The 24,551-nt window shown below is 40.2% G+C and overlaps 1 protein-coding gene across 1 annotated transcript in view; it reads left to right on the plus strand.

Annotated features, from left to right (window-relative positions):
• Window positions 1-5,346: 5,346 nt before the first annotated feature.
• The window catches only part of tmcc3.S (transmembrane and coiled-coil domain family 3 S homeolog), a 46,748-nt gene continuing 27,543 nt past the window's right edge, over window positions 5,347-24,551 (plus strand). Inside the window, exon 1 of the mRNA XM_018256010.2 lies at window positions 5,347-5,664. Coding sequence (XP_018111499.1) covers window positions 5,587-5,664 — 78 coding nt within the window. The 5' untranslated portion in view covers window positions 5,347-5,586. The remainder of the gene's footprint in view (window positions 5,665-24,551) is intronic.

Raw genomic sequence — 24,551 nt, forward strand, 5'->3', positions numbered from 1 at the left:
ATGGAAAGTGAAAGTAATTGTCTGCCCCGCCTCTATGCCCAAGGCATAGAGGAGGGGCAGACAATATTTGATTGACAGCTGAGATGTTTAAATGAGCTTACAACAGCTATGACTGCTTTAATAAAAAATAGAAATTGGATTTCATGTTTAATTTGAAAAGGACTTTTATTATACAGATTTTTGTGTCTGGGTGACAGGACCACTTTTAAGTTATTGTTTATGTTGCTACAGTTAAAAATCATCTGTTTCGTGTTCCTCCTTTTTATTTCTGCTAGGATACACTGATTTAGCCACCCCTTTGGCCCCAGGAAAATGTATGCTAAAGTTATAGTTTCACAACTGTCTTCTGATCCATTTCAACCTCACAACTGTTAGGATTCCATTAACCCTTAAGTCAAATAAAATTATTGGTGCACTTAAAAAAGGTGGGGAAAGGAATCCACAGAGATTAGTAGCAGTCTTTTTATTATGGGATGTTTATAACTACAATAAAGCACTTGAATTGTTTACAAAGACCTGTAAGCTTTGTGTGTTTGTAAAGAGACATTGCCCGCAACTCCACACAGCGATGGTTACAGACACAGATCACGTATGTGGTTTTATAATAACTGCAGCAGGAGGATTTCTCTGATAACTCATTGCTGCTACTTCTCTTATCCTTTTATGTATTGTATAAAGCCACAATCATATATTTTTTTTCTTCTAATAGGGTATTCTACATAAAATATAAGCACACAGTTGTGCAACTTACTTAAATTACTGGACCCAAAGACAAACATATTTGAGGACCCCCTAAACTTAATATAATATATTCATAAATATATATCTTCCTATCAGACTGTCTGTGTCCCACAGTGTGCTCTCTCTATAGTTATACCCAGCACTGTATTTGGGCTCTTACTCACGGGCATTTCTTTCTGTGCTTTCCTGTGTTCAGCTTTAATGTGTTTCATCACAGGGGAGTGCAGGAAAAAATGCGATCAAATCTTTTTTTATGGGCCTGTACTCATACGGACACATGTAAGCGCTGAACCCAGGTGGAACACAGCATGTTGCATTCTACCTGCATTCAAAGCTTACACGCCTGTGTGAGTACAGACCTGGAAGAAATCTTTACCTTTTATGCACCGGAGGGGTTCCAAGGGGGGGACCCATCACTAGTGTAGACTGTGCAATTGCACTTTCTGTACTAGAAGAGCCAAAGTTCCAGTTGGAAAACTGGAAATTCAGCTCTTAAAATTACCAGGAGAAGCTTTTTTCCGCCCCTGGTGACGTGTAGGGTTGCCACCCGGCTGGTATTTTACCGGCCTAGCCGGTAAAACACCTGCCAGGGCCGGAGCCGGTATTACAAATTTACCGGCAATGTGGCTGCCGGTAATTTGTAATACCCTTAACAAAAGCCCTTGGCCCTTGGGTGGTAACTTACCTTTTCTTCCTCTTCTGCTCTTCTTGCGATGTGGCCCAGCCCCTTTTTGTGGCACGACCCCGTGGCTCTGCCCCTTTTTATGTCACGGCCCGCCCATTTAGTTGCCGCCCCCACCACTGGCCGGTAACAAAATTTTAAAAAGGAGGCACCCCTAGTAACGTGTGGAATGCATTAAAACTGAACTCAGGGGAGTGCAGGAGAAAACTTCCTTGAGCATGAGGCCTTTAGGTTCAGTGCCCCTCTTGGCAGACGGGGAGATTAGTCGTCCAGCAACAAATCTTCACTACTGTGGGTGATTAATCTCCTGAAATGCCTTCCCGCTGGCAAGAATACGAATCCGAATCGTTTCGGATTTCGATAGCAATCTAACTTCCTGAGAATACTAATTAATTTAGCCTGGAAGTTTCATGAATTCTCAGCTTATCATTGGGTCCTGGGAAATAATAAATGTCGGGTGGTTAGTATTGTCACAAATTGAACTTTTCCCTGGGTCCATGTGTATCCAATCGAAGCTAACATATTGATGCTATGTAGTACATAAAAAAGATACTGTCAATGGCAAGACAAAGTGCCCAGTAGTGCCATCCTTGAAACCATCCCAACTCTGAAAAGTGACTTTGTTTCAGAAGAAACAAAGCTCTGCAAAAGGCTTCAGTTCTCCAGCAGTAAAATTAATAAATGAGCATTCTTCATTTCTTGTACAAGTTTTAGAAGTAGAGTCTTGCAAGCTATATAGCCTATGTAATTTTTTTTACATTTTATTGGCTTTTGTCATGTACATTAATTTACAAAATGCCAGTAAAATAGTAATAGTATTTTGATTTAGAGCTTGCCATAAATATGTAATTCAAGAATGAATAGATCAGTTCTGGCTATTTGTTTCAGTGTTTACCAGGGCCCTATTATCATCACTGTTTTTTTTTAAGGATGTGCAAGTGCCAGAGGTAAGGGTTGTGCTCCATTAATTTTGTGCTTCTCTTTGAAGTCCCAACCCCATGAGACCTAAATGTTCTATTTTTCCTATCTGTTATTCCTCTAACAAAACTTGCAAAACCCAGAGCCCTCTGCCCTGATCTCCCTGGTATCTCTCATCTCAGCATGCCCCATGGTGGTCCATGGCACAGGTTTCCTCGCCAGCCTGACTGTAGGATCACAGCCTGCTAGCCTGGGCATAGCCCCACCCTCTGGCGCTTTCTCCATCCTGCCACCTTCCAATGCTCCAAGTTCCTACATACTTTCTGCAACTCTTGCTATTGATCTCTGTCCTCTTCAGTAGATTGAAACCATAGGGGGTTAGGAGGGTGGGATAACACACAAAAGCAAAAAGTTATCTGGCCCCTTCCCCCACATCCACAAAACCTGTTAAGCCAGGGGGAAGGGGCCCTGCTGACTCCATAGCATCAGCTCCAAGACCAATAGGTCTCATGGGCCTTTATTTAAATAATTGCAGCCTGACCGTATTATCACAGTCTGCTAACCTGGGCATAGCCCCAACCTCAGGTGCTTTCTTCATCTTGCCACATTCCACCACTGTAAAAGAAGTAACTACTAAAAACCAACTTTTCCTATGCAGCTCTTTTTCCCCCCACTGCGTAGAAATTTTTAAATAGCCTCAAAGTGTTCATTGCACCTCTGGACCCAATACCTGCTTGATGCTGCCATGTAGTTTGGCATTAAATACATCTAAACCAATGTCTGACAGGTGTACTACATCTGACCTGTATAAACCTGCACAGTCAAATTCTATTTCAGTGTGACTGATCGCTGAGAGCAAAATGGGACACTGGCTTATTCAATTTCTTCCTTACTTTTTCAATGGCTAGAATGGACCTAGTCCCCCTCCAGGCCTGTATTGGGATCATCTGGGACCAAATGAATTTTTCCTCCAGCACTAACCACCTACAGACCTCAGCTCTAATGATTAATATTAATTCAAGGGCTTTCTGGCTTGTGAGGTCATTGCCTGCTGCATGAACCACTATCACATCAGGGGAAGTTCACTTGGTTGTTGCAGTATAATCCACAACAGCTAATAAAAACCCTAACCCTCTCCAAACCCCTCCAGCCAGCCAGTATACTATCACTCTCTCCTGTGGAAAACCCAGTTAATCAGTGTACACTCTCTCTCTTGCTCTCTTTTCTGCCCAAAACACAATAATCCATATCACCTTCACTTTCCCTGCATACAAGTTTATGACAAAAGTTAGTTTCATAAAAGTTTCATATCCAGTGAAATCAATGTATCTACTGTACATACATTGATCATAGTGCCTTTACCAGACTTGATCCAAAAGGAATTATGCATAGCCCCTGACTCTGTTTCCTAAAGCAGTATACTACCGGGTGATTACCCCCACAGGAAGAACAGTCATGCTTGAATTTACAATTGGCTCCTCTTTCACATTCCTTTTCATAGAAACTCCAGTAACTCTTTTACTATTGTTCTGTCTTATCTTTCCTGCTTCCTTCCTTCTATCTCCCCATACCCATCGCATCCAGATCTCCAAATCATTTTGTCCAAAGCTCATCACATCGATACCTGCCAGTTTTTCCCTTAATTCCCTATCATATTGAGCCAATGAATTGCCACCATACATTGTAAATGTGTCATATTCTATGTACACAGTGGCGTAACTAGATATTACTGGGCCCCACAGCAAATTATTTTTCAGGCCCCCAAAATTTTTAGCAGTTGACTTGTTTTACCAATATTTATTGAAACTGTATATGAATTAGGGCTTCGTGGGGCCCCTATACCTCCTGGGCCCCCCTGCAGGCGCAGGGTCTGCTTCCTCTATAGTTCAAGATTGCTCTCTGTGCTCAGACACATACCAACTCATATATATCATAACCCTTTTAGTCAATCTGATATTGTTTTATTTTTCCCTTTAACCGCCTCATTCTTTTGGTTTCTCCTGTAAGCGTCCTTAGTTATTTTGCATATTTCTGCAAAATTTCCCATCTGGATTTGTTTGTTTTTTTTGTTAAATGCTTAGGAAGAACTCCCACAATCATACTGTATGTATCCCCTGCTGGTGATATTTTTATTTATTTTTTCTTCTCCACTGCAACCTCATTATCATTAAATTCTTAATCTCCTTATTTTTAAGAACCTTTAATATATTTTGCTTTAGAGTTGGGGCAGACAAGCAGATTCGGGGAGATTTAGTCGCCTGGCCACTAATCGCCTCTTCTGCGTGCCGACAATCTCCCCGAACTGCCTTCCGTCTGCTTGAATAAAGAATTGCCTTGCGGCGCTTCGATTTATGAAGTCCCCCGAAGTTGCCTCACGAGGGCAACTTCAGAAATTGAAGCACTGCGAGTGTATTAGCGCAGGCGATTTTTCATTCAAGCAGGCGGAAGGCAGTTCAGGGAGATTGTCCCCACGCAGAAGAGGCGATTAGTGGCCAGGCGACTAAATCTCCTCGAATCTGCTTGTCTGCACCAACCCTTATTAGTAACCCCCTTCAAATTTGCTATCTGATTCAGAAGACTCTGTATCAGGATCAAAAAATTCTTTTTTACTGTACTCGCCAGTAGCTTTTTCATTAGAGCCGGCGGGAAGGTAGGGGAAGGCAGTTCGGGGAGATTGTCCCCCTAAATAAGAGGCGATAGTCTGATCCTGATGGCCTTTGTCTGGTATTGTTATTCCCCATATCTTGATGTAAATCCTGTGTTGTACTGCTGTTCTCTCCTGAATCTGTCAGTTCTCTGAGCCCCGCCGTCCCCTGCTGTGCCGCTTTATCCCTTGCTTTGTCCTCCCACTGACTGTAACAATGTCCCCCTGCTCCTGTTGCTTGCATGAAGCTGTGAGTGTATCGGTATGCACAAGGGTGTTCCCTCTGCCAGCAGTGAAAGAGTGCACATTGCTAGGGGGCGTGTTTCCAGCAAGCCACACCCAGTACATACTGGTATTATACACATACTCACGCTTGCACAACCCAAACAGAGCAGCAGGGTGGGTGATGTGGCTGCAGTGTGTGCACAGGGAGCTGAGCCAGTGGGAGGAAAGTTGAAGGCACAGGAGACAGCGGCAGTTCCCTTCACTCAATATGTGCAAGCTGAGGGTGGCTGCGAGTTGCTAGAGAGCCTGGGCGGCTGCAGTTGGAACAGTGTTATTATTATTTGCTTGGATTGCAGGAGGAGGGCAGCAGGACAAAATGCCAGGCAGCGACACGGGTATAGCAGTTGACAGGACCTACTCGGACTCTGAGAGGCACCGGAGGTGCAAGATTAAGGTAAGAGTACTGATTCCTACAGCGGTGGTGGACTGCTAGCTCACTGGGCTAAACACCATTCACTGCTGTGCCTTGTATGGCTCCATTATATACTCTAGTACTGAGGGGCAGTATCTCCCTGTTTCACTCCATTATATACTCTAGTACTGAGGGGCAATCTCTCCCTGTATGGCTCCATTATATACTCTAGTACTGAGGGGCAGTATCTCCCTGTTTCACTCCATTATATACTCTAGTACTGAGGGGCAGTATCTCCCTGTTTCACTCCATTATATACTCTAGTACTGAGGGGCAATCTCTCCCTGTATGGCTCCATTATATACTCTAGATCTGAGGGGCAATATTTCCGTTTGGCTATATTCTATACTGTAATACAGAGGGGTAATATCTCCCAGTATGGCTGCATTTTATATTCTAGTATTAAGGGGCAATATCTAGCTTATGGTAGAATCCCATTGTATCAAGTGGATGTCACCTTATTGGCAATTGCCCACTGATTGCTGCTGGAATCTTTGGCCATAAAGTATGCACAGGGACATGCCATGGGCTTTCTAATGACATATTTTCCATGGGGCAAGTTTATACAGTATGTAGGAATATGTGAGAAGCTACACAGCCTGTCTCTGTAGTTTAGGTGTTGTAGGAGTTTTAGTTCAACAACACCTGGAGGGTTGGATATGTCAGGCATATCTGTACAGCTTCCTTCATGTACAAGCCCATGCAGGTTATTCCCTGGAGCCCATCTATGTGGATGCATGCTTACCTTTTACTCCATGTCCAATGATGATGAATAGTCAGTGTATACTTTATTCTGTGCACACTAGGTTTCTTTTAATGAAGGAAAAGGAAACCCCATGTTATCTCAAGTGCAGTAGAAAGATAATAAACACTACAGAGTCCAGACAAAAGAGCTTGCATTTCATGACTGAAGTGTTCCATTAAATCTAGAAGGTGACTTAAAGGGGTGGTTCGCTTTCAAACAATTAGTTGTTTTCACATAGATCACCAGAAATAACGACTTTTTCCAATGACTTTCTAATTTCTATATCTGACAGTTTTTCTAATATTGAGGTGTCAAGTGTCTTTTTTCACCTTCTGAAGCAGCCCTGGGAGGGGGGGATCGCCGACCCTGTAAACTGTTGTAAATGGATACATTTAGTTGATGCATTTCTTATTTTTGTCCCTGCTGAGCAGAATGTCTGGGTTTCATTGCAGGCAGCTGTTAGAATTGATATAATAGTTGCTAATACTCCAGAGATGCTGCTGAAAATCAACTAATTGTATCAACTAAATGTTGCAAAATTGTAACAGTTTAGAGTCTGCGCCTGAATTACTGAGCTGCCAGAGACACGAACATTCAACTTTAAACTTAGATTTTGGAAAAACAGTAAAAAAAATAAATAATGCAAAGTAATTGGAAAAAGTCTTTATTTCTGGGGAACAATCTAAAAATAACGGAATTGAAAAAAGTGTTTGGAAGTCGAACAACCCCAAAGATGCTTAAGATGCTTTTTTTCCCATTTGCTGTTAGGATAGTCTATATTTGTCTAAATGAAAGAGAATATATGAAACCTGATGTCCAGGATTTTTGATCTGTACCCCCACTTCATCTTTAGGTAATGGCCGGTTGTTATTGTATGTACTGTTTGAGATATATTGCTTTTATTGGCAAATGTCAGTACATTTTATATCCTTCATGATTCAGTTTTGCAGCTCCAGATTCTCACCTAGTGTTTTGCTTACAGTGAACTTTTAGTGTTTATGAAACATGGGAACTTTGATGGCTCTGGTTGTGCTGTCCTACCTTCAGTTATACAAAGGGCTAATAAACAGTGAAATGTATCAGTGATTATATATTGTTTAGGTATGGTTGTGCAGTCTTTGCTGTCTGTGAACTGTGCAGCTACTGGAGGGTAAAGGGCATAGTCCAGTCACTGGGTAAAGCATAATAATACTAATTTGTAACCGTAAACTTAAACTGTACCTTGACTTGTTTTATTAAAGTGCCCAGTAGCACCAAAAAATTGAAAATTCTTCATGCTGATTATAAATTATATTTTTGTCCAGCAGCTACATAGATTATGTGTCAGTGAAGTGTGTCAGTGAAGTGTTCAAGGCATGCAGAGAAGAAAAATATATTAGAATTAACAAACACACAGATGTTATTTTAGGCCTTTATAACAGAGGTGTAGTCAGTCATAGAAAATATTCTGTTTTGTCTTCCCCCGGTTTATTGCTGGTTTACTGCTTGGTTACACTGACTTAGCCACCCTAGCTGGCCCCAGAAAAAGTATGCTAGAGTTGTAGTTTCACTACTTTCATCTGGATTTCAATAACCCTAAAGTCACAGTCAACAAATTGTTAATTGGTACAAAAAGGTAAGAATAAAGACATTGAAAAAATAATTATTTACAATAAGACACAATTTAGTAATTCGATTAATTTGCCCTTTAGTTTTTTTATTATGGGATGTGTCCATTCAATATACATTATACAAAAAGCACTGAAATGAATTGCTCTTGTTACTTTATGAAGGTTTAACACTCTGATTCTAGTAGAAACACAGATCTGTAGGCATTATTTGTATGTGTGTGTGTGTGTGTGTGTGCCATAGCCCCTGGCAGCGATGGTTACTAATATGTCACTCATGTGTTTTTCTTTTTGGAATCTGCTTAGTTTTGATCTACGTAGTTTTGGTCCCATACACAAGTGAAGTTTTGGACCAGTTTGGCCAAATTGCTAAGCTGCCCATGCATGATTATTGGTATTGGTATACTATTGTGATTGCATTTGAGTTAAATGAAACTGTATAGTCTATGGGGCAGATTTAGTAAAGGGAGAAGTGGGCGTTGCTAGCAAAAATCTGCCAGAAATCTCATCCGCAGGGACAATGCCAATTTACTAACAGGCATAGACGAGAGTACTAACAAAGTTTCGCTAAGCAGAAATGAATGCTAGTGAAAGATCGATTTGAAATGCTCGAGCTGCCTAATTAATGCCACTTCGCCAGTGTTCGGCTGCCAAGATGCAACTCTGCATTTAATTGAATTTGTGTAGTGAATTTGTGCTTGACGAAGTGGTGTGAAATGTGGTCGATCATTTGCTGGCGAAAATTCGCCCTTTAGTAAATTTGACCCTATGTGTTTTGTAGGCTGTATTTAGGTGATTATCAGTTGGATGTAGCAGAAAGAAAGGCCAGCCATGCTTTATAATAACTGCCCTGAATATATTCCACCGATTAATAGATCAACCACCATGAAAGCTCAGATGAATTTTATTAATTCAGTGAGCTTTTCCCCAGCCTCTTATGAATGCAGCTAATTTTTAATGAAACAGGCACTTTTATTTCTTTGACAGCAATCACTGCTGTTCAGAGCTAAATTCAGCTTAGAGAGCAGTTTTTTTTCTAAACAGGGAACATTCCCTTAGTATGTTATTCTCAATTAGTTATCAGTGACACCTCCATGCCAGATAAAAGATGTTCTGCTGTACAGTGTCCAAATTGCAGCTTTTTAGCTATGAGGGTAGTGTAATAAAAATCGTAGTTTGTAGTAGGTCTAGTAATCAAGAGCAACCCATCAAATGTTGAGACCAGTAAATACTGCATGCTGATTTGTGATCATTCTTAACTAGACCTTGCATCAATTAGCAATCCTTCCCTTGGTTAGTGATATATAAAATAATGTCTCCCTGTCTTAACCTATTCAGATCAGCAGATTGGGTGCCTCGGTTCTAGAGTCTTTGTATTAAAGCTGCTGGTGCTATATAAATTTATGATAATTCCAGAACACACAGTATCTACAGTGCATTAAATCCCAAAAAAATGTTATTGGTGTAAATGTATTCAGAGTGAAACTCTGAGCACTTTTACGCCAGGGCTACACAGGGGCCAAAACCACTAACCAAAATCCTCTGGTTGATTTGTCTTCCACCTTGAATCAGCTTGGCGTAAAAAGATCCGGCCAATTTCGCCAAAGAGCCGTGAGTCTCTACATTTGGAGCTGATTCAATGTGGAAGCGAGAGGAAACTACTGTCCGTTGTAGGGCAGAAAACAGCCTGAGGATTTCGCCTAGAGGTTTTCAGCCCCCATGTGGCCCTATTATGCATCTATGTGAGATATTATCAGTTTTATACTACTAGGAATACTTTTGGCTCAACAGTTCTCTTTTAAGGAGTGTCAGCAGGGGTGCTTCGCCAATGAGGCGAGTTGAGGCTGTCGCCTCAGGCGGCAGCGCCCCACTAGGTACCAGGGGCAGCAAAAATGCTGCTCTTGGTACTTTAAGAGCGAATTTCCGGGGGAGGGGGGGCAGCAGCAACTGCTGCTGACTCAGGCGGCGGAGGGTAGTAGACAAGCAGTCAGCACAACGATTTTCACTTTTTTTTTTGTGGGTGGTGCATGTCCACCATTGGCCACTTTCCACTGGCACCACAAACGACAAAAGACTTCAGGACAGCACCAACGAATTCTTTTATATTAAAACGCCTTTATTCGTGTTTCACAGGGGCATCACGGCAACGTTTCAGGCCACATGGCCTTTTGTCAAGCTTACTGCCACATAATCAAAATTGGCCTTTTATACTCTATCTCACCACCCAGTGGTCTAAAAGTGTTAATACATTCACTTCAATAACAATCCAAAAATAAAGTGCATATTACCAAATATCAAGTGTCCATCATATCATCACATGTAAATCCATCGTAAAGTGAAAATTAGACAAAAAGTCTACAATATTAAGATCTGTAGAAAAGATAAAAATAGATATAATCAAAAAGGGGGACATTTATCGCATTAACAGTATTATCCCACACATCAGCAACTATTCAGGAAAAATATATTCATTTGTTTTAAAAGGAGGGAGCTGACATGTCTAAAATCATTATTTATGTACAACATTAAAACTATCTAAAAATAGGGCCCAGATCGTATTCTTTATTTAAACCGTATGGCTCCAAAGTCTCTAATTTCCTGATCCAGTATGCTTCCCTATACAAAAGTTCCTTCTGTTTATTACCTCCTCTTTGTTTAGTTTCAATAGTCTCTATTATTTGGTATTTTAACTGGTTCACATTATGGGCATGACCAAGAAAGTGCCCTGCCACTGCTTGTTCCTTTTTGCCTGTCTTAATTGCTGACTTGTGTTCCCTCATGCGTTCGCGGACCGTTCTTTTTGTTTGTCCCACATATGCTAATCCACATGGGCATTTAATCACATATATAGCATATGTTGAGTAACAGGAGTAACGGCCCTTGATCCTAATTGGATAACCCTTTCTGGGGTGGAACACATTCTCTCCTTGTTGGACATTCAAGCAGCAATTACAATTATTGCAGGGAAAAGTCCCCACTTTTCCGTTGGTTCTTTCACCAATTTTCGTCCTCTTCCTTATATCTGAATGTACCAACATGGAGCCCAATGATCTTCCTTTTTTGTATGCTATAACCGGCGGTCTAGCAGGCGGCGGAGGGGCCAGGATCACCCCTGAGTGTCAGTGACTATAATGGTAATATGCCGCTTTCTATGAATTCAGATAACCCTCTGGTTTGAGCTACAGTGGTCAGCCAATGGTAGCAGGAAAGATCATAATTGCTACATCCTATGGCCACCTAAACATTACCCAGTGTTTTATGAAGAGCAAATGATGCTACTGCTATAGTCTTTACTGCATCTTGAATAACTTCTGCCTTTTTTTGTTGGATTCAGAGGTTCATTTAGAAAGGAAATGCCATAAATTGATTCTGTTTGTGACAATGTAATCTAACTTTCCTGACTTCAATGAGCTGAGTGAAGCTTTCAACAACCCTGCAACTCCACCTCATCCCACACAAAATGTTCCCTTTAATTCACTAAACATGCTGTTAATTTAAAGGTTAGCTTTTTATAAGAAATGGAAATATATCCTTTAATGCGTTTTATCTCAATGTCAAAGTTTCAGAACAACCATGGCAGTTTGGTTCCATGGGGTGCAATTGTAGGAACAGGAATCAGTTGTACCATTTGGAACATTATATGCTGTAGGATCACAGGTTTACAGAGCACAAGGCTGAAAGTCATTATAATAAGTTTTAAGCTGGCTATGCATGGACTGATTCTTTGGATGTTGAAACAATTGTGGGGTGTGGACAAAATGAGAAGCTTGCTAACCTGTCTCTCCTAGATTTGGAGATCTGATAATAGCTGCCTACTATACAGCTCCACTGTCTTTATGTCCATGGATAACTTATATCATGTAACTATTTTATAGCACATACATGCCAAATACATAAATTCACCAAAAGATACTCCCAGGCACAGTGTATGTATACTAATAAATTATCTATTTGTGATAAACCAAGTTTTAAATTTACTTTTAAGGGTTGGGGCAGACGAGCAGATTCTGGGAAACTAATTGCCTCTTCTGCGTGGCGAAATCTCCCCTAACTGCCTTCCACCTGCTTGAATGAAGAATCGCCTGCGCTAATGCTCTCGCTGCGCTTTGATTTCCAAAGTTGCCTGAAGTTTCCTCCCGGGCGTCTTCGGAAATCGAAGTGCCGCGAGTGCATTAGCATAGGCAACTCTTCATTCAAGCAGTCGGAAGGCAGACTGAAGGCAGTTCGGGAGATTGTCGCCAGGCGACTAAATCTCCCCGAATCTGCCCGTCTGCCCCAAGCCTAAGGCTTACAAACCCAATTTGAGTGAGGGCTTTTAGAGTATTTTGTCACATTTTTTCTTTTGCTCCTTTGAGAACTATTCCCATTTAGAGATGTAGAAGTTATTCCTATGTCTGAAGTATACTTTGTCCCAAATTATTGTTTAGGTAAAGAACATTGAATATGCTATCCTCATTTGGGCTATGGTTCACTTGATAGACCATCATGGCTTTTACCATGCATAATAATAAGCACACATTTGCAAATATGTAAGATTCTATGTGCAGAATAATCCATGTAAGTGTTGCCTAATATTTATAGAGCCCTAAATATTTTATATATTATCTTTGAAACTGTATTGAGGGCTGGGCACTTAAAGGGATACTGTCATGGGAAAAACATTTTTTTCAAAATGAATCAGTTAATAGTGCTGCTCCAGCAGAATTCTGCACTGAAATCCATTTCTCAAAAGAGCAAACAGATTTTTTTATATTCAATTTTGAAATCTGAAATGGGGCTAGACATATTGTCAATTTCCCAGCTGCCCCAAGTCATGTGACTTGTGCTCGGATAAACTTCAATCACTCTTTACTGCTGTACTGCAAGTTGGAGTGATATCACCCCCCTCCCTTTTCCCCCCAGCAGCCAAACAAAAGAACAATGGGAAGGTAACCAGATAGCAGCTCCCTAACACAAGATAACAGCTGCCTGGTAGATCTAAGAACAACACTCAATAGTAAAAACCCATGTCCCACTGAGACACATTCAGTTACAGTGAGAAGGAAAAACAGCAGCCTGCCAGAAAGCATTTCTCTCCTAAACAGCAGGCACAAGTCACATGACTGGGGGCAGCTGGGAAATTGACAAAATGTCTAGCCCCATGTCAGATTTCAAAATTGAATATAAAAAAATCTGTTTGCTCTTTTGAGAAATGGATTTCAGTACAGAATTCTGCTGGAGTAGCGCTATCAACTGATGCGTTTTGAAAAAAACATGTTTTCCGATGACAGGATCTCTTTAAGGACCAGAAATGACTCAGTGGAAATTGCATTAGTCTTCATCAGTGATTTCAAGAATGTAACTTGCGAACATATCGTTAATCATCTTACTTGGTAATTCAGTCTGTATGATATGCTGTATAAATGGAAATGTCTACAGCACCTTCTCCTTAATTTGGTCACCCCAGGGCATCATTAATTCACTTTCCAAGGGAGAAGCATCTTCTCTTATAGGTGAACACACCAGGTATTATTTCCTTAGATCTCATGGGAGAGGCTGAACAGAGATCAGTGAGTCACAGATAATGGCTGGAATTCTAGTTATAGTGGGCTGAAAGAACAAATGTCCAAAGGCACTGAGAGAACAAAGACACTGTGAGCTGGAAAGTCTCCTCAGTCAGTCCCTCCCTGAAGGAGTGAGAATACAAAAGCCATACGGTTATTGTATATAGATTAAGAATTTCACATTTGCTAAATGCCATGTTGAACAATGCAGACTGAACACATTACAAGATTTTAGACCACAAACAGAGCAAATAAATCTGTAATTATAACATTCAGAACATGTATTGTTACAGTGTTGATAGAAGAAAAGAATGAACAGACATAGCATGAGTCAGTGTGAAGGTAGGAAGCAGCACTTTGTAAGTGGCATTTTTCTAGTGCAGATTATTGTTGGAGTTTAGGTGGCCATAGACGTTAAGATTTTTGTTTCATGATAAGCTTGGTCTTACAATAACAAAAATCTTTTAAAAATCTTAATGTCTATGGCTAGACCAGGGGTCCCCAACCTTTTTTAACTGTGAGCCACATTCAAATGTAAAAAGAGTTGGGGAGCAACACAAGCATGAAAAGGTCCCTTGGGGTGTCAAATAAGGGCTGTGATTGGATATTTGGTAGCTCCTATGTGGACCGCCAAGCCTACTTGCCACTATACTTAGTTTTACGTAATTAAAACTTGCTTTCAAGCTTGGAATTCAAAGATAAGCATCTGCTTTGAGGACCCTGAGAGCAACATCCAAGGGGGTGGAGAGCAACATGTTGCTCACGAGCTACTGGTTGGAGATCCCTGGGCTAGACTAACCTCAACATTTGTTGTCATATAGCAGGAGTGACGATATTTTGCTAATGCGAGGTCTTCTTTTAGTGATGTTGTCCCATTATGATCTACATTCATAAAATCATTGATAGCCTTCTGTTCCGTGGAACCACTAAGCAGTGAACAACACTGTAGCAGCAGGTTATAGCAAAATACATTAACACTGATGTTGGATTGATTTAGTCTTTCTTTCTTTTTTTTTTCATTTTGGCTTTCACAGCTGTTCACCACCAGTTAACTTTTAGTAAAACGTAGAGTGGGATATTCTGAGACAATCTGCAATTGCCTTTCATTTTTGTGGTTTTGGAGTTATTTAGATTTTTTTTCGGCAGCTGTCCAGTTTGCAATGTCATCTTTCTGGTTGCTATGGATTTGCTATGGTCCAAATTACCCTAGCAACCATGCATTAATTTGAAGAAGAGACTAGAATATAATTAGCGGAGGGCCTGAATAGAAGTATGAGTAATAAAAAGGAGCAATAACATATTTTGCTGAAAATTGCTTTTTGCACCAAAGATTTAGTCAAATTCCAAAATGATTTGGAACCAGCATTTGCATATTCAGATGTTGGCAAAACAAAACATCTGAGGGTATTAGTCAGCTTTTAGGGTAGGGGCAGACGGGCAGATTCAGGGAGATTTAGTCGCCTGGGGACTAATCGGCTCTTCTGCAGGGCAACAATCCCCTCGAACTGCCTTCTTCCTGCCTTCCGCCTGCTTGAATGAGAAAATGCCAGCGCAATGCACTCGCGGCACTTCGATTTCCGAAATCGCCCGAAGTAATTTATTATTTAAATTTTGTTTCCTTCAGTCTTTGAATTGCACAATCCAGCATGCAGGCATGAGCCATTTTATGCACACTGTTAAGACAAGTTGTGTCTCACCTCACAGTATTGTGAATGTGCCCGAATGGGGGACCTAATGCCCAAACACATTGCCCTACACAATTATAGTGTGTAATGAGGGAGGGGGAATGTGGGGAGAGCAGTGACATGTAGGAAGTGCTGAAAGGAAAGTGAAAGTAATTGACTGCCCCACCTCTATGCCTCAGGCATAGAGGCGGGGCAGGTAATGTTTGATTGACAGCTTAGATATTTAAACACCTTTATAACAGGTATGGTTGCATTCATGAAAAAAACTATTTGGGTTCCATGTTTAATTTGAAAAACGACTTTTGTTATACAGTTTTTTATGTGTAGGTGACCGGTCCACTTTAACAAGAGAACTTGAAATGAAATAAAATAAATCTTAGCTGTTCATTTTCCCCTCTTGGTTACAGTATAATTTGGTAACAAAGTAGATCAATTCGTCCAAATTGCTTGTTCTATATTTTGGGCCAAAACCAAACTAATATTTAAATATATTTATATTTTCAGCTGATGCTTTTAATACTTTAAATATTTTTTGGCTGAATTTTGGCGTCTTAAAATACCGTTACAATTTCTCCGTTATGGATGGGTGCTATGAAGTTGTACAATGATAATTGTATATATTATAGGTAATAAAGACTTCACTCAAAGAGAAGCAACTTCTTTCTAGGGAGTGAAATTAAATAAATTTATCATGAACCTCTGTCTGTTGTTTACCATGTGTATTTTTGATATTTTTAACACAGGAAAATGTGTCTTGAAATTCTTTTTTTTGTCAGGCCTTTTAATGGTTAGAACAGATGTCGTTTGTGATATTTTTACCAAATAGGACAGCTAAAACAACAAATACACGTAAATCGTGGATGAAACTATAGCAACTGCTTGTCCTGTTTTCTTCATAGATTTCTTCTGAAGTAATTTGCCTGCCTTTTTAAAATATTAGAGAGATTAAAAGACATTATAGTGGCAAGTAACACATTTTGAAGATAATACTCTGTTTTTTATTGAATTACAATGATACATACATGTTATAGCAGTGACATTTCTTTAAATTAGATTCCCTTGCTTGTATGTTTTTGATGACTGTGATATCATATCAAACAGTATCTCTTGATAATATTAGTTTTTAGAAACTATTTGCAATCATTGTAATTTAATCAATAACTGTAACAGCTATTAACTTTTAAAATAAACATTAACATCAAAATATGCAGCTTTATATTAAGGAAATTTCAATTACATTAAATTGTTCCAGTATCCTGAGTCATTTTTGGAGGATTTGAGTAGTCTGGGGGGAGCCATTTAGTTTGGTGTGGGGGTTTCTTTGCTATGAGTACACACACATAGTTATGTCAGTTCTAGCTTGAGACTGAGAAATCAATCTGCCAGGTCCAGCCAAGGTGACTATACTTTTAAGTACTTGTCCGAGCATCCTCTTCTGGTGTAGATTAGTTTGTAGAGAGGCAGGGCTTGAGTAACTATAGATTTTCATATGAGCTCTTGGGTGGTTTTGAATCTTTCCATTTGGTGGTGATACATTTCTTAGCATGGGCTAATAGTATAGAAATTAGTGTTCTTTCCGCCCTTGTTGGAGCTATTTCTTGCACTTGATTTAGCAGGGTTACCTGGGGATCTAGCAGTATTGGGAGGTCCATTATTAGAGAAATAATTCTGTCACAGAAGACCAAAATTGAGTCCGTTTAGAGCAGGTCAAAACCATGTGAACGAAGTGTGCCAGGACCCAATGGCATCTGGGGCATTTATCCACATAAATGGGAGAGGTCCTGTGGAATCTGTTAGGAGTGATTTAAGCCCTATGTAAAAATGTAAATTGTATTAGTCTGTCCACTGCAGAAACTAGATTGTCAAAAATTGAGTACAACATGTCTATCCATGCTTCTTCAGTCAGCATGGGGATATTCCTTCGCATTTCTCTATAAGGCTGAGTAGCTTGCAGTCATTCGGTCTGGCAAGGTTGGCATATAAATAAGATAGTGGCTTTTGAAGTGTGGAGTGAGCCAGTTCTTCAATTTTTCTGGGGGAGGTAACAATTGGGGTGGTGGGGAATTGGGCTTGTTCTGCGTGTCTTAATTGTAGATACCTAAAGAACATAGTGTGTTCAAAGGTACATTTGTGTGTGTTAAACTCCATTATGCCCCATATATGTAGAATAGCGCTTACATATTTTATCCTATAAGAGGCCCAAAGCTGTGGTTTTGGGATCGTTTCCAGATGTAATAGTTTCGGGTTGCACCAGAGAGGGGTGTATTTGGAGCAGTAGTTTTGCGGTGTGGGAAATAGATTTAGAGCTGTTTTCCATGACCATATAATTTCTCTCATGGCTGAAGTTGTTTTGTTTGTATATGCACAGCCTCTATATTGCAAGTTTTTAAGTCCTTCATATGAGCCCATGGTTTGAGCCTCTATCCTCATTGCTGAGATGGGGATGCCCACCACCAAGCAGGAGTTATTTTGGCTGCTAAATAATATAGAAAAATATTGGGGGCTGCCAGGCCTCCCACATCTGTGGGTAGTTGTAGTTTCACTAGGATAATTTTAGAGATGGATCGATTCCAGTACAGCTGTGTAAGGAGAGTTTGTATCCTGAGAAAGGTTTTAGAGGGTATTTTCCTGGGTGACTGTCTGAAGATATATATGAATTTTGGCAATATAGTCATTTTGAATAAGGAGATGTGGCCCAGAACTGAAATTGGAAGTCCTGCTCAGGCTTTGACTTTTTATTCCAGGAGTTTTATGAGTGGTTCTATATTTAGTTCTAGGAATTTATTTGTATCCACATGTATCATTACTCCCAAATATTTCAACTGGGTGGCCCACGGTAATCCTCTGGGGAGTGGTGGCGGCATTGGGTATTTATCTATTGCAAAGAGGTTGGATTTTTGCCAGTTGATTTTCAAATTGTGTATGTGTATTTATTGCCACTAGGTCTGTTTGAGGATTGGCCAGGTATAGTAGAGTATCATTAGCAAATAATGAGATTTTTTTGGTGAGTGGAACCAATTTAAATCCAGTTATACCATCAAAGTTACGGATCTTACTAGCCAGTGGTTCCATTGCTATTGCGAAGAGAAGAGGCGAAAGGGGACATCCCTGCCTTGTGCCCCTGTACAGTCTGAAAGGAGGTGATATGTTTAGGTTATTCCATATTATAGCTTCAGGGTCTTTGTATAGTGCTTGTATCCATTTTACCATGTTTGGTTTGAAGCCAAAGGGTTGTAGAATTGCCCATAGATATGGCCATTCCAAGAGTCAAATGCCTTTTCATTGTCCAGGGCACCTACCACTCTGGTGGCTGGATTGTCATGTTAGATATGTGGGTATATAATCTACGTAAGTTTATGTCTGTGGTTCTGCCTGGCATGAATCCCGACTGGTCGGGTGCTATGATGGTGTGAATAATGCGATTTAGGCATCTGGCCAAGACCTTAGCTGAAATTTTGGCGTCACAGTTTATTAGTGATATTGGTCTGTAGGAGGCACATTCCTGCAGATATTTGTTAGGTATTGACAGGACAATTATCTGCGCTCTTTGAGTCAGGCAGGGGTGACCCTTCTAGGATGCCATTATATATTGTTACCAGGTGTGGGATCCGCAGTGCTTGGAATTTTTTATACCACTCCATGGGAATACCATCGGGGCCTGGTGTTTTCCTGGAGGGGATGGAGTGAATAGCCTCTTGGATCTCTTTAGCTGCAATTGGATGTTCCAATGCTGTGCTGTCGGCAGCTTCTAGTGGGGGGATTTCTATTGATTGTAAGTAGTTGTTTATTTCAGAATCTCCCACTGTTACTTTAGTTTGGTAAAGATTTGAGTAGTACTGAGTGAAAACTGCATTAATCTGGAGGGGGTGTGTTGTTACAGTACCATCTGGTTGCTAAATGATTGGGATGGCTGCGGTTTGTGTTTTGTCTTTGCTCAATTGAGCTAGAAATTTACCACACTTATCACCCCATTCCATAATATTTGCCTTATGATACAGGATAGATTTTTTGACTTTTTCTGTTTGGCAAAAGGAACAATCTCAATTACTGGTGGCCCAGTCAGCCAATGTTTGCAGGTTAGGGTTTCGGACATAGTTTTGTTCTGCCAAACTCTTTTCTGTAGAGTTTATTTCGTAATTGTATTGGGAGTTCATTTATTTGATGTGGGACATATATTCCCCCTTATGTAGGCCTTTAGGGAATCCCAGACTATCGGAGGAGTTGAGGTGTTGTCCTATATCCTGATAAATTATTGGATGCTCTCCTTTATGGTTTCCTCAAGTTTAGTTTGGTTTACCCAGTATTGACTTGCCATGTTCTATCCTTTGCCTTTGGGCCCAGTTGTTGTTTAGTTAATATGGGAGAGTGATCTGATATGCCCCTTGGGAGTATTTGTGTTTATAGGGTGGCCATTGCTATTTCTGATGCTCCCAGGGCTAGGTCAACGCGGGACAAAGTTTTGTGTGCGGCGCTGTAACAGGTACATTGTGCCTCGTCTGTGTGCCTGGAGCGCCACTGGTCCGTTAAGTTAAAGGTATGAGCCCATCTAGTCAGGGATGAATCATGTCTTGCTGATTTCGGTAGCCTGTCCAGATTGGCGTTCATGACATTGTTGAAGTCCCCCATTATTAGTACTGGAGCTGAAGATAATGCTTTCTAACATAAGCTGCTTTGGTTCTTTACCTTTAGAATACATGTGGTGTGGCAATTGTTAGGCTCCGTATTAATCTATTGCCCGATGATTTAGATGTAAGGTGGCCATAGACAATTAAGATTTCCTCTACCTAGGACCAATTTTAGTGCGATCCAACTTATCCATCAAATTATCATGATGTTAGTGGGCACTGAACAATTGTGCAACTAAAGATTTTATGTCCGACATTGGTCAGAAAATCGATCGGTCAGGTTAGAAAATTTTCCTTCACAGTGGAATGTATCAATTGTCCAATTGTTTGCAGGGTTAAGCAGGCAGCTAGCCACAGTTTTCCTGGCTTTAAATATAAAATATCACTTGAAATTATCTTTTTAGTTGGTGGACAAATTGTACATTTAAACATTAGTTTCAGGGTTGGTCTTACGATAATGAAAAGATCTTTTAAAAATCTTAATGTCTATGGCCACCTTTAGTTGTCTATTCCCACATACAGACAGTCCAGAAGGACATGTATGTATTTGCACACTAGTACTTATGTGTTTGTGAGTGATGTTGATTTTTAAATGCATGTGTTGCATTTGTAACTGAAGAAAGCTCTGTGTTTCATCATAAAAACAGATACTTGCCTTTACAGTCATCGGCATGCAATATTTTACTGTTGATGATGATTCCATTGGTATGCTGAATGTAAGCACGCAAACCTTTTATAGGAAGTGATCTATCATTCCTACCAGCTCTAACAAGCAGTCATTGGCAATGTACTCTGTGTACTTGCACAAACTAAATCTGAGAGGCAACTTTTCAGATATATCATTCCTGTTCTATAATTGGTGGTTGAACTGCTTTACAGCTACATTTGTCTTTCTGCAGTACTAAATCAATAAGGGTGAAAATAGCATCTTTTTTTCTACGATTTTTAGGAACTGCAGCAAAAAGAAAATTAAACTTAAATTTCAATAAATCGGCCCCATGCTTGGATTTAATTTGACTAAGCACCAAAATTTGGCCATAGCCATATCTTCTTTCAGATCCATTCATCTGTCATAATCCATCCTGACTTTGGCTGTTTGTAAAACTTTGAAACCCTGCTGAAGTGAAAGCTAATCAAACTTCCCATGTAAGGCCCTCAATTTCACTCCCCCCCATGGGGTTAAGGCTAGGGCCACACGGTGCGATTTTGCCGCGATTCTGCGCTGGGCGAGTTGCGAGTTGCGAGTCGCTGCGGTTTTTAAGCCGAAATAGCTTTGCTAACTTTGGCGCTGGCGTCAATGCAAATCGCGGCGAAATCGCTGCGCTAATTCACACGCGGCGATTCGTTTTCTATTGTCGCCCGAAGTTGCCTCGCTGGGCGTTTCCGGGCGACAGTAGAAAAAGAATCGCCGCGTGTGAATTAGCGCAGCGATTTCGCCGCGATTTGCATTGACGCCAGCGCCAAAGTTAACAAAGCTATTTCGGCTTAAAAACCGCAGCGACTCGCAACTCGCAACTCGCCCAGCGCAGAATCGCGGCAAAATCGCGCCATGTGGCCCTAGCCTAAGAGGGGCTTATGGGGTGGTAAATGTTAAAGTGTGAAATAAGACATGAAATAGGCAAGATTAATGTACTCAATATGCAGGGTAAATGTTGGGTCTCTTGGGTATTTTGCTACTATAATTAACACGCGAAGGGGCATTATCCTAAAAAGGAATACAATTTGTGTCTGTACAAAATTCAGATCTTGTTAGCATTAGTTTCTTCTCCAACTATACTATTTACCATTGGGTTTCAAGACAAACATGAATAGAAGTATTCACTGACACACACAGACACTATATCTCTCTCTTTCTGTATCTTCTTTATACAGACAAAACTATTCCTCTGCCATTATTAAATGTGTTAATATTTGGAGACTGTTCTAACTGCCCACCATCAAGTCACTTGAGAAACATTTGCTGCCCACTCTGTAGGAAATTTGGCCTGAAATGGTTAGTTATACAGATGGTTTCATAAATAAAATAACCATTGGTACTTTTTCTTGTTTTTTTCTGAAACCATTTTTAGCCCTGAAAGCAGAACTGTTCCGAGTTATGTGGGGGTTAAGAAGTTACAGCTGCACACTTGCTCAGCCAATTTAAATGAATATTTTTACTTCATTTTTCACATGACTAGTTCCATATGTCATAAAGCTTGGTGCAACATTATTCCTCTTTCATTCTTGATATCTGTATTCTTTTTGCTGATGAGGACATTTTAACCTACAGGGAGTTTTAGAGCTGTAGCATTTATGTTCCAAAATACACAGAGCTGGTCTAAGTAATATTGTTGCCCAAGGCATTGCTGAGTGATCCCCACTTGATATCACCAGAATTTGCTATAGGTAGGGTTTTTAAAGGAGAAGGAAAATCATTTAATTATATTTAAATTACCTGACACTACTGGCTAGTGCTCCTATAAGCAGAAAACTGCACTGACCCAGGGGTTCTTCAAGCGAGCACCAAGAAGCGAGCTCCTTCCTGCTTTTTCTTTCAGCTCGCTGCTGTGCATGCGTAGTATAGTGAAAAGCTGAACTTTAATGAAAAAGCTGCCTAACTCATTCTACTGCGCATGTGTCTGCCCCTGGAAATGTGAATAATAAAGAAGCCATTGCAGTTTTCTGCATATAGGAGCACCGTGCCAGGGTGCCAAGTAGGTAAATACAATCACTTGGGGTGCCTAACTTTTGGCACCCTCAAGTATAAAATTACCTTCCTTTCCTTTAAAAATTATTTCTAATGTAAAGGGCATTTTGAGCACCATGGTACTATCTGACCGCACTACCCTGTGGTTTATAGGCCTAAATCCTATTCAGCCTCTGTAACTCCAGCCATAGAACTATAATGTCTCTTGGCTGTCAAGAGGTACTGAGAGACAGATTATTTGCAGTATCTTCAGGCACACCCAAGTTGTGCAAGTTAAAACCGGTTTAATTTGTAAACGTATACAGCCTAGTGTAGTGTTCTTTAACCTAAGTTGCTCTCTGGTAGTCTTTTTAATTAGTTGACTTAGGTACAACATATACTTTAACTAACAATTTATAACTGATGATTATAAAGCTTAAAGTGTATATTTACATAAGGATGTATTATTATTATTATTATTATTATTATTATCATTATTAAAGTTTATCATCTCACAGGATTGCTTTGTGATGTGATTGAAACTCCCCTTCAAGTTGAAGTGACATGCAAATGAAGGCTACCAAACTTATATGTAAAATAAATAACAATGTTCCTGTAAGAGTGTATTTTTAACATATTTATGATAGCATTTAAAATCATATAAAGAAAGCAATATTTTTCAGAATGTTTCCTTACTCTTCTCACTGTTGTGCTACTGTGAGGCCACTAGTAAATGCTGCAATTAAAGGAGAAGGAAAGGCATCCTGCACTTGGGGGTGCCAAATGTTCGGCACCCAAGTGAAATCCCGGGCCGGTGCTCCTATCAGCAGAAAACTGCATCGGCCCAGGGTTATACCAGCGAGCACCACTAAGCGATCCTCTTCCGCCTTCTTCTTGCAATGAATGTCCCTGGGCAAAAGCATGCACAGTTGAATGAAATAGCTGACTTTTTAGTTTAAAGGGATCCTGTCATCGGAAAACATGTTTTTTTTCAAAACGCATCAGTTAATAGTGCTACTCCAGCTGAAATCTGCACTGAAATCCATTTCTCAAAAGAGCAAACAGATTTTTTTATATTAAATTTTGAAATCTGACATGGGGCTAGACATTTTGTCAATTTCCCAGCTGCCCCCAGTCCTGTGACTTGTGCCTGCACTTTAGGAGAGAAATGCTTTCTGGCAGGCTGCTGTTTTTCCTTCTCAATGTAACTGAATGTGTCTCAATGGGACATGGGTTTTTACTATTGAGTCCTGTTCTTAGATCTACCAGGCAGCTGTTATCTTGTGTTAGGGAGCTGCTATCTGGTTACCTTCCCATTGTTCTTTTGTTTGGCTGCTGGGGGGAAAAAGGGAGGGGGGTGATGTTACACTAACTTGCAGTACAGCAGTAAAGAGTGATTGAAGTTTATCAGAGCACAAGTCACATGACTTGGGGCAGCTGGGAAATTGACAATATGTCTAGCCCCATGTCAGATTTCAAAATTGAATATAAAAAAATCTGTTTGCTCTTTTGCAAAATGGATTTCAGTGCAGAATTCTGCTGGAGCAGCACTATTAACTGATTCATTTTGAAAAATGTTTTTTTCCCATGACAGTATCCCTTTAAGTTCGGCTCTCCGTTCTACTGCGCATGCGCAGCTGCGCAACGAAATCGAAAGACAGAAGAGAAGCGATCCGTGGTGCTCACTGGTATAAACCCGGACCAGTGCAGTTTTCTGCATGATAGGAGCCTAACATTTGGCACAGTGCTAAGAGGAGGCATCAGAAAGTTAATTGACTTGACCAAGGACAGGTTTTGGTTTGTACAATTAATATTTTATGTAATTTTATTTTTTGAAAAGGGAGAAAAACAATGTAAGATTCTAATTTGCATTATTAATTACATTATAGTCTATTGGTAAACATAAATTGAATCAGGAGCTTTACTTATCTAACCAATGCCAATCAATTGAGGTTCTGCTTTTTTAATGGATTGCAGCCATACATGGTAATATTTAAAA

This window comes from Xenopus laevis, chromosome 3S, assembly GCF_017654675.1.
Source record: "Xenopus laevis strain J_2021 chromosome 3S, Xenopus_laevis_v10.1, whole genome shotgun sequence".
Classification (NCBI taxonomy): Eukaryota; Metazoa; Chordata; class Amphibia; order Anura; family Pipidae; genus Xenopus; species Xenopus laevis.